The sequence below is a fragment of the Dermacentor andersoni genome, chromosome 2 (genome assembly GCF_023375885.2).
Source record: "Dermacentor andersoni chromosome 2, qqDerAnde1_hic_scaffold, whole genome shotgun sequence".
Classification (NCBI taxonomy): domain Eukaryota; kingdom Metazoa; phylum Arthropoda; class Arachnida; order Ixodida; family Ixodidae; genus Dermacentor; species Dermacentor andersoni.
In genome coordinates, this window is record NC_092815.1 from 201,021,646 (window position 1) to 201,031,900 (window position 10,255).

The 10,255-nt window shown below is 44.1% G+C and overlaps 1 protein-coding gene across 1 annotated transcript in view; it reads left to right on the forward strand.

The window, feature by feature from the left end:
* The window catches only part of LOC140212828 (choline dehydrogenase, mitochondrial-like), a 47,147-nt gene extending 45,146 nt beyond the window's left edge, over positions 1-2,001 (forward strand). The window contains exon 3 of the mRNA XM_072286300.1: positions 1,815-2,001. Within this exon, the coding sequence (XP_072142401.1) occupies positions 1,815-1,959 (145 nt within the window). The 3' untranslated portion in view covers positions 1,960-2,001. The remainder of the gene's footprint in view (positions 1-1,814) is intronic.
* The last annotated feature ends 8,254 nt before the right edge of the window (positions 2,002-10,255 follow it).

Below are 10,255 nucleotides of genomic sequence, written 5' to 3' on the forward strand. Positions count from 1 at the left end.
AGTCTTCTCGTCTGCTAGCAAAAGTCGTGGATTCTTAAAACGCAGTCTGCGTCACGCGCCACAAAACATAAAATTCGTTGCCTACAAGTCACTGTGCTCTAGGCTAGAATGTGCATTTACCATCTGGAGCCCTAATGAAAATTTCTAACAAATTGCCTAGAATCAATGCAAAATCGTGCCACAATATTTATTAATTCATTCATGTTATTCATTTTACGCCAGTATCTTAACCACCCGGGCTTGCTGGTGCCGCATCGCTAGAATTTACATGTTCGATAAGTTTTTTTTTTTTTGCAGCTCACTTCATCATCAACCGTACCTGGGTTACCGGCACGCATTTCAGTCATGGCTAATTCATTTTCTCATCGCTAATTCAACATCTTCATAAAACTTATCTACTTCCTCATTATCGGGACTGGATGTTGGAGCGTAGGCTTCTGCTAAGTTTAACCTATACCTCTTATTAGGTTTGATTATGACGACAGCTACCCTCTCATTAATACTGTAGAATTCGGCAATGTTGCCCGCTATATCCTTATGAATTAGGAATTCTACCCAGCATTTCTTCTTATCTAGGAGACCTCTATAGCAGAGGACATCTCCTTTACCTAGAAATGTGTAAGCCTCACCAGTTCTAATCTCACTAAGGCCAATGATATCCGAAACAATCTCTGATAGTTGCTCAAAGAGTCCTGCTAAGCTAGCCTTACTCGAGACGGTTCGGTTGGTTAAAGTTGCAAGGATCAGTTTCCATTGGCGGCTTGTCCGGACCCAGAGATTCTTAGCACCCTCTACTACATTACAGGTTTGACCACGGCCTTGGTCAGGCGCTCCGCAGCGGCTGGATACTAAGGGCCCTTGTGTAATTGAGCGAGTAATTTGGAAGGGAGTGGAAGGATACTGTACCAGGGAGGCCAATTTCTGTTTTGGTGAGGCAGTGTCTTGTTGAAGCTTAGTGGGCCTTCCTAATTTGGTTGTACCTGAGTTAGTACCCCACTCGCTCTCGGCATCTTTTGCCGGTGATAGGCGTCACTCCAAGCCTGCAAATATTGCGCACTGGAGGAGGTGAATTTCAAGCTCACCATCGTAATAAAAAACAACCCTTATAGAGGCATTCGAACTTTCGACTACGGCAACCGAGCATCCGACATAGTTCAGTCAGATAATCCCATAAACGACGAGGCTACCTTATCGCCGCCAAGTGCAGCCCAGAGTGCCCTACATGCATAAAAACGTTTTTCATTTATCTGCGACAGATATGTTTTCCTGATCGCGATGGGTAACTTACTATAGAACGATTTCTAAACGGTTCTGTCCTCATAGTTCTGTAATCGCAGGTGCGCAGACGGCCGTGAGCTTGGCTAGGCAAACACCCTACAGGCGTACCGACGACCATTCGAAGTTGCGAATACATGCTCATGATCTACAAACCGAAACCCGTCAAAACGAATATAAACGCAAATGGAGAAGAAATAACTGGACGGAAACGACGATTTTTTTTACTAGTCGACAATCTGTATGTGAACTTTGCAACTGTGGACGTTAGATTATTTGTTTCTTATTGTTTGCGTGCTACTGCTAACCTTTTCATTATTTTTTCTCTTCTGTAGCGCTGCATCTTTGTGTGTGTGTGTGTGGGGGGGGGGTGCTCTAAAATGACTCTACAACGCACGTATATCTCCTAAGAGGGCTTTTTCTTTTTAAAGGGGGCATTGAGGTAGGTGGTTTTCCTTTGTGTTTAGTGTGACGCAACCTCCTAGATGAAATGCTGAAAGTGCTCGTTCTAATCTTGTACCGTTGCACACGTGTCGCAGGGTCCTCGGCGGTATTAAAAAACTACGCGTCGTGGATGCCTCATCGATGCCTGACCTTCTGGCTGGAAACCTTAATGCGCCAGTTATGATGATGGGACACCGAGCAGCCGCCATAATTATTGAAGACAATTTGGTTCAAGAGTAAGAATCCAATAATCAAGAATCACTATGCTGCCTTTCAATAAAAGATAATGTCACGACCTACAGTGTGTATTCCACTGCGACCCACAAGTGCACCCCGCGAACGCCGTTAGACCCCCGTTACACACCTAATGTAGCGCTCTTCAACGTTGAAGGCGTTGAACATTTCCGCTGATTGTGGCTGATGCCAAATCATAACTGATACAAAATGGTATAGCAATCACTTGTCAGAGCGTGTTCAAGCTTCCGCCATCTGGAGCAATGTTCCTCCTGTATCACCGTTGGTCATGGCCGCCAGTTTGTTCCCGAAGTCGTTGAACATCTTCTGCGTCTTTTAAATGCCGATATTTGTCCTTCTAACCGATGCGAAAGGGTTCGCTGAACATGCCAACTTAACCCTGATGAATTTGCATGCATGTGGATTCGAATCACAAAACTCTGACATACTGCCACTTATCGTGTAGTCCTTTAATACTGCGGAGCATGAGACCACTGGTTACGCTACCTAATTTGTGTCCGCTCACCACATAGTGCGTATGACATCGTTTTTGTTTAGTGTAGAGCCTTTTTGTGGTCGGAGCAGCTCTGCTGTGCTGTCGATACCTGGCGCATTGCCTCTTTCCGGGCGCTAATCTGGCAACATCGAGATGTGGCCCGCTATGACGACCGACATCTAGATCAGCCGTACGTGAAGGGAAACGCGGTGCTTTTGGAGATGGCTCTGCAGGAGTGCGACCTATGTCAGGGGATTGGAAAACCCTCCCTACCTTGCTGTAAAGACTAATTACGGTAAGCTTACAAGTTTCTTTTCATGCACAGCAATGCGATGTTTTCTTTTTTTTTCATTCTGATGTTTTACGTGACAAAACGATTATCTGGTTATGAGACACGCCACAGTGAGGGAACCCGGGTTAACTTCGACCACATAAGGATCTTTAACGTGCAGGCACTTCACAGTACACGGCGGGCGCTTTTGCATTTCGCCCCCATCGAAATACGGCCGCCGTGGCTGGGATTGAATCCCGTGACCTCGTGCTTAGCAGCGCAACGCGAAAGTCACTGAGCAGCCTTAGCGGATTTTCCAGTTCTTCACTCCCTGAAATGAAATTATAGCTCGATGTTCCTTCTACTGCCACCCGCACCAAGAAATATTTTGTTCTGGAATTCAGGGACTCATTGGAGTTTCCTAATGAACTGTCAAGATGTGAGTTTGGAGTTTTTTTTTATTAGGTAGCTTAAAATTTTAGGCAAATAATTTAGTACTGTGTCACGTGTCAAGTTGATTATTGACGTTATGCTGTTTATTGTTTTTCTGCTTCTTCACTTTCTTGTGCTTTGAGTACTTGACTATGATATCACGACTATGTACGTAATTCTTTTGTTAAAAATAAGAAATGGACCTAATTATTATTATAGACATTTCTCGCATGTCCGCACTTTAATTTGTGGCTTGGTTTCTTTGCATTAGTACTCTAATCATGTATCTATAGGAGGTTACACTCTGAGTTCTTTATAAACTCTATGAGCTCCTCCTGTAATATTCCTTAGAAATATAACTGTAACGTCACCAAAGAAACAAACTTGTGTTATATTCGGCCTACAATACAAACCCCGTTTGTCGCGGTCAGGCATCTCAGCAACGTCACCTACGTGATCTCCCGTCTCGTGACCTGCGGTCCCTGTTCCAGCAAAACTCTAGTAATGTCCCCTATCTTCGGGGCCGCCGTTTTCGTCATTACGAACGGCTTCCCGGCAGGATTCCTTCGCAATGTGGAAAGGTGCTTAACTCTGCCAATGGATTCGCTTCTCAACCGTCTCTCAAGCATCAGCCATTCATTTATTTACTTACAATACCTCATATACCTGGAGGGGTTTCACATGAAGGGTGGGTGACCATACAAGAGAGAGAGAGAGAAGGGAAGAAGGAAAGGCAGGGAGGTTAACCAGACTGAGTCCAGTTTGCTATCCTACACGTGGGGAGGGGAATGGGGAATGAAAGAGAGAGAGAAAACTTAGGTGCAGGATATCTATAGTCAGGTAGTCGGGCACTCAAGTGTGTTGTCTTCAGGTAGTGAAAAAGCGCTCGAACTGCTTTCTGGGCTAATGAACTGTGAGGCCAGGCTCCCAAGATCTTCGCTTGCGTAAATGGCCTGTCGTCCAGTCTATTCAAGGCACACTGGAGAGTTTCACGTTGATTATCGAAGCGAGAACAGTGGCACAGAAGATGACTGATGGTCTCTTCACACTTGCACTTAACGCACATTGGTGAATCCGCCATTGCAATACGATAGCTGTAGGAATTGGTTAATGCTACTCCTACCCACAGCCGACACAGCAGTGTTGCGTCACGTCGTAAAAGTTTGGCTGGTAATTTAAGTTTCAGTAATGGGTGGAGGCTGTATAAACGACACTTAGAGCTCTGTCGTGTATGCCAGTAACTTAACCTGATGGCACGAGCGAGACTGCGAAGCTCTCTTGCAGCGTCGACTCTCGATAAAAGTATAAGGAGTGTCAGTGCGCCAGTCTGGGCACGTCGGGCAGCGTCATCGGCGAGGTGATTACCAACGACGCCACAATGTTCCGGCAGCCAATGAAATATGATATCATGTCCTCGTTCAGAAGCGCAATGGCAGGTTTCGTTGATTTGTGACATAACCTGTTCATAATTGCCACGTCGTAAACTTCGCAAGCTCTGGAGGGCTGCTTTCGAATCACAATATATTGCCTATTTGTTGGGCGGTTCTTTTTCAATGTATTCGACAGCAGTGCGAAGAGCGGCCAGTTCGGAAGCTGTAGATGTCGTTACGTGTGAAGTCTTTAACTTGATGACGACCGATTAAGATGGTAGAACAATGGCGCCCGTAGAATTTTCCGAGACGGAACCATCCGTGTAAACATGGATTCGGTTAGCGTATGAATAATGCAAAAGTTCCAATGTGATCTGTTTGAGAGCCACGGTGGTCAAGCTAGCTTTCTTCACTATTCCTGGAACAGCAAGGTGTGTCACTGCAGTAAGCACTGAAGTACATGAGAAGAGAAGCAGCAACAAAGAAAAACGTAAAAACTAAAACAGTTTGCAAATCCGCAGCTTAAGAAATAGAAAACTGCAAAAGAAAAACACGAGAACATATAAAATATGACAATGGACAAGTGTTGAACGTAATGTGTACAAAAGGTGGCAGTAACATTTTTCTAGGTATGGAACACCATAAGTAAAAGAAAAAAACAGGCAGACATATTGATAAACATAGTAAGATGTCGACAAAAACACACTTAAAATAACTCTACGAACAATACGAGCAGATGAGGCAATCAAGCAAGCAGTTCAATGGCGGCCCTAAAAAGCGTAGGATCATCATAAATAATGACACTGACTGGAAGGTTATTTCATTGATGGCTGTTTGAGAAAAGAAGGAATGTAGACGAGCAGTTGTGCGAGCATGTGGCGGGTAGATTGGTTTATGATGGCTGATACGGCTTGAAAGGCGGTGTACTGGTTTGATAAGGATGTTGTCAGGAGGGAGAGTATGATAGAGCTTTGATAAAGACAAAGTCTAAATGTTTTGCCGCGCCTATCTAGTTTGGGGAGATTAGCCTTTGATTTCAACTGAGTGACACTTGTATGATACGAGTAGTCAGAAAAGATGAATCTGGCTGCACGATTTTGTACCGACTCGCGTGTCTTGCTAAGGTTGTGTTTATGCGCTATCCCGAATCGCGCACACATATTCTAATTTAGGTCTTACAAGAGATTGATAGGCTAATAACTTAACAGAGGGGGGGGGGGGGGGGGCAGAGTGCGATATTACGTCATAGATAGTCAAGAGTGCGGTTAGTTTCGTTTGTGATGTCTGTGATGTGTGATGACCACGTGAGGTCATCGGTGATATAAAGTCCTAAATATTTGAGGGAATCTACCGAAGAAATCACCTCGCCTTTAAGCATGTACGTATTAGTTGGATATTCTTGTCATTTATGAAAAGGAATTACGGAAGTTTTCTGAATATTAAGGAAACAAATGCGATCACTTGTAAAAATATGAATGTGCATTTACTTTGGCGCTCTAGATTACCAAGTACGCAACATTACGGAATATATTAAATAAAGAATACCGTCATAAACAAACATACAGAGCAAAGTTATACGACCGGCTGCACGTATGTGGTATCGCTTTGAGAAACATGAAATTTTGAAAGTATGCTATTGTAAAGGATTGTTTAAAACAAATATATACCTTTATTCTTGGGTGTTTTTGCAGCACATATAGCGTTTGCAGAAATGGATCAAGAGTGATTATAGTTGTGATGTGAAATTTTTTGTTTGTTTTATAAGAGCTATACTCCTCTATTTGATAATTTTGCTCATCGCATTGTTATTTTTGCATCAATTGATTAGTTTCCAAGGGGCCTTTCCAAACTGTTTGCTCAAAGCAAGCAATGTATAAGTGCACGGTATGCCTCGCGTGATTCACGTGGATCGGATTCATGTTTCATACTTTACAAACACGAAATTCTGAACACGACAGCGCTGTCGTTTTATATACATGCATTCGCGTATTTAAACTTCGGCGAGCCATGCTTACATACATACCTAATGAGCATTATATATATTCTATGAAGGCTTAGTATCATTATTGACGTTTTGTATAGAAATTGGAAAACCTCACAGACGTTGCCACCATTCCCCGGGGTACCTGATCAGTGGATAATGAGGCACGCAAGCGTAAAATCCAGGCTTGTAATCCTGATATGAGCGATCGTCTTGTACTCGCAACATAATGAGGAGTAAAATAAACAGAAAAAAACCACTGCTGGCAGTGCTGCGCGAGTGCGGTTTCTGTACATAAATAAGTGGCTTTGCTGCATGACTTTGAAGCCCAAGATGGCGGACCTTGGTACAATGTAGTGTTACTGTATATGGTGCAGCCCTATCTAGTAGCTGTAATTGGTACAACGGGCTAGCGCCGTCTATCGAACTCGCTTCAACCACCCGTGTCATCACAGCGGACTAATGTAATGTTAGAATGGGTCATAAATCCGCCATATATGTTTCTTTGAAATATCATGCAGCCGATACTGCTATTTATCAGTCTTGTCTACGCTACTACACTTCATGATATCAGGACAGTGTTTTTTCGACATGTCAAGTGAACTTGTTCTGCACCTACTGTAACCTGCACAACCATGTCAGCCTTGCAGCAAAACAGCACCTAATTCCAGCCGCCGTGCTTGCTTAGTGGTAATGGCGTTGGGCTACTGAGCACGAGGTCGTGAGATCTAATCGCAGCCACGGCGGCCGCATTTCGATGAGGACGGAATGCGAAAACACTCGTGTGCGAAGATTTAGGTGCACGTTGAAGAAAAACGTGCACGTTCACGTTTGAACCCCAGCCGGTCCAAATTATTCCGGAGTCCCCCATTACGGCCTGCTTCATAACCAGATTGGGGTTTCGGCACGCAAAGCCCCATAATGTTTAACCTTAATTTGACGTATACACAAACCCCTACGTATCACCATCAATGTAAGTGGGACCAACGTTCGTTGCTATTTTACCGGCGCTTGCCCAATGACCATTAGCTTGACGCAACGTTCATATGTAGGCACGGTGCAAACCAGTGGGCCTGAACATACTGCAACTTATTGCAGAATGCTTAAAATATTAACCATTGTGTTTTAATGCACGGGGCGCGCTGTTTTTTTATACGGAGCGCGGGCTCGCGTTGATACATTGTTCAAAAGCAACGCTCCCAAAACAATTTTTTTGTTATGTTTCATTCCTTCATATGGCCTTCTACGCAAGTTCGTTACATTCACGGTTCATGTTTTTTCCAAAGGCAAATGTGAAAACTTAAGACAAACACCACAATGAAATATCACGTAAACTTTGAGATCGCACGTCATCTATTTTTACATACTTCGCGTGTTGAATTCTTGAAGCGAGATCTGTTAAAAAGACGTCCTCCTAACTTTGCCGTGCAAATGTTCTATCTGCCGGCGGTGTGAACTTTTCTGCGTAGGGCGACGAAATGTCTCACAATGTAGGAAATTGCTAGCCGCCTCATGGGAAAGAAAGCCCAACTGGCACGTTCTGACTTTCACAAGTAAATTGTTGCTATGGAAAGCCACGGATGTTTGAAGTTTCTCACATTGCTAACTTGCACGAGCGAAGGAATCGAAATGTTTTTATTCTCTCCTCTCACACATGCGCGTGCCCACCTATATGCAGAATAAGGCACGCAACCTTTTTTGTTGAGCTACGATTTCTGTTAAACTCCTTTATAGTTTCTAGTGCTACTTTCTAGACCGAACGCAACAATATGACAACGTTTTAGTCGGCGAAAAACAGAGCCGCCGGGCAACGTCATACCTGGGGATCGTATCCAGCTTTTGTGGACATGCGTTTAGTTCGTGTGAGTGACCTCAAACTTGTCAAACTTCCCGCTTTGACGTGATGATGACATCAGCAAAACAAAAATAAAAGAATAAAAAAGAAGCTATCCCTGCCCACTGAACTTCACCACGAAGCTTGTCCCGCCGGCGTTATCAGTGTTCTTGATAGAGCCTAGCCGTTCATAGGCTGGAAGTGACATCATCCTAAGAGCCTTCAGTCACGACGAGCAATGATTCATTCTGGCCTTTTGAAAGGCTTCTCGAAAGGCAGGCATGTTTCTTATGCTGTGGAGTAACCCGGCCAGGGTAATTGTCGGAAGCACTCCGCGGCAGCTTTTGTTCAGTCGTCAAACATTCTTACCATCCCAACCTCGCACAGCGTCTACGAGAGACGCCGTTGTGGACGACTTTTGATTTGCACCTGTCAGTTTCGTTAAGGTGCCCCCAATTGTTTCCCTGGCGACTTGGCTGTCCGCATTCGTGGGCTGCCGCAGGAGCATCAAATCCAGATGTGCTTAACTATTGAAATAGTTGCATTACTATCTTGGTTTTGTGCCTTGAGGCAAAAGGCACGACAGAAGAATTGTGCGAACTGTCTCTGTGTTATCGTTGGTTAGCATGCCATGGCCGAAGCGGCTCACAATATTACGCCCCATTTACTGGAAACCGGGCAAGGTATGCCTTTGGGGCATGACGTAGACAGTACTGGCAGTTATCAAAGTACTGTCCTGTCACGGTTATCTACGTGCGTGAAAGAAGACCGCTGTTTAAAATTATTGGGCAGTAATATAAGCGGTATTTGTCTGTTCTCCATGTTGTCTACAATGTTGCCGTTCCACGCTTATAATATAGCCGCAATGTAGACTAGCAAATATCGAACGTCAAAATGGCTGCCCACATACGCAAGGGCTTCGCGCACAACTCCTCACACTTACTTGTCTTCAAGAGCTGTGCGACTCTCAAGGACATTATTAAGCAATGTTGGCAGTTCGAGGAAGGTGACAGTTGACACATGAGATTATTTGTTCGCATCCTGATTGCGCGAGAATCGGTACCAGCCGTCGAAGCGTGACACTATAGAGTGTATTGCTTTTAATGTGATGGAGTCCCTGTTATCAATTTCAGACCCAATTCAGCCTGTAACGACTGACAACCAGGCATCTCGCTTATATGTGCAGTCACCCGACAATTCGCGGGTTCTGGCATAGGCCGCATGACCTACTGAACCTTTTTTCAGCCCTTGCCGACAATTCTCGCCTTATTTTGCACCATCAGATATCAGCTGTATTAGTCCTATAGCCAGATTATTTGTCTAGAAATTTGGCCACCCTGCCAACGTCATGCTTATTTTTAATCTGTCAGTTAGCTTTGATATTTAGGTTCGTACTGTCTTGACGATTGCAGCAGTTTAACCTTTCCCAAGATGCCGGCATTTTAATTCGTAAGCATTCTTTGGCAAGTACCCCAGCAAAACAGGTCACGCAAAATTTGCAGTAGCTTGTATCTGCACAAAAATAGTTATAACGAAGTTATGACATTTATATGTTACAATAGTGTGAATATACATGATGTATAACATTATAAGCGATGAGAAACAATTGGAGCAAAAAGAATTGATCGGAGAGACTACCCATATGATCGGATTTAAGCATATCTTTAGGGATCACAAGGCTTCCTAGAGAATGCATGGGAAAGCCTATAGTAGGGCTGTGTCAACTAAATTTTGTGGCTGGGTCAACTTGAATTTGGGAGTGGGCAAACTGAAATGTTGAGGTGGGCCAACTGAAATTTGGGGGTTAGCGAACTTAAAATTTTTCTGGGATCCAACTTCACAGTTGGGCGTAGGCCAACCTAAATGTAGTCGTGGGCCAACCTAAATTTCGGAGTGGGCCAAATTGAAATTTGTGGTT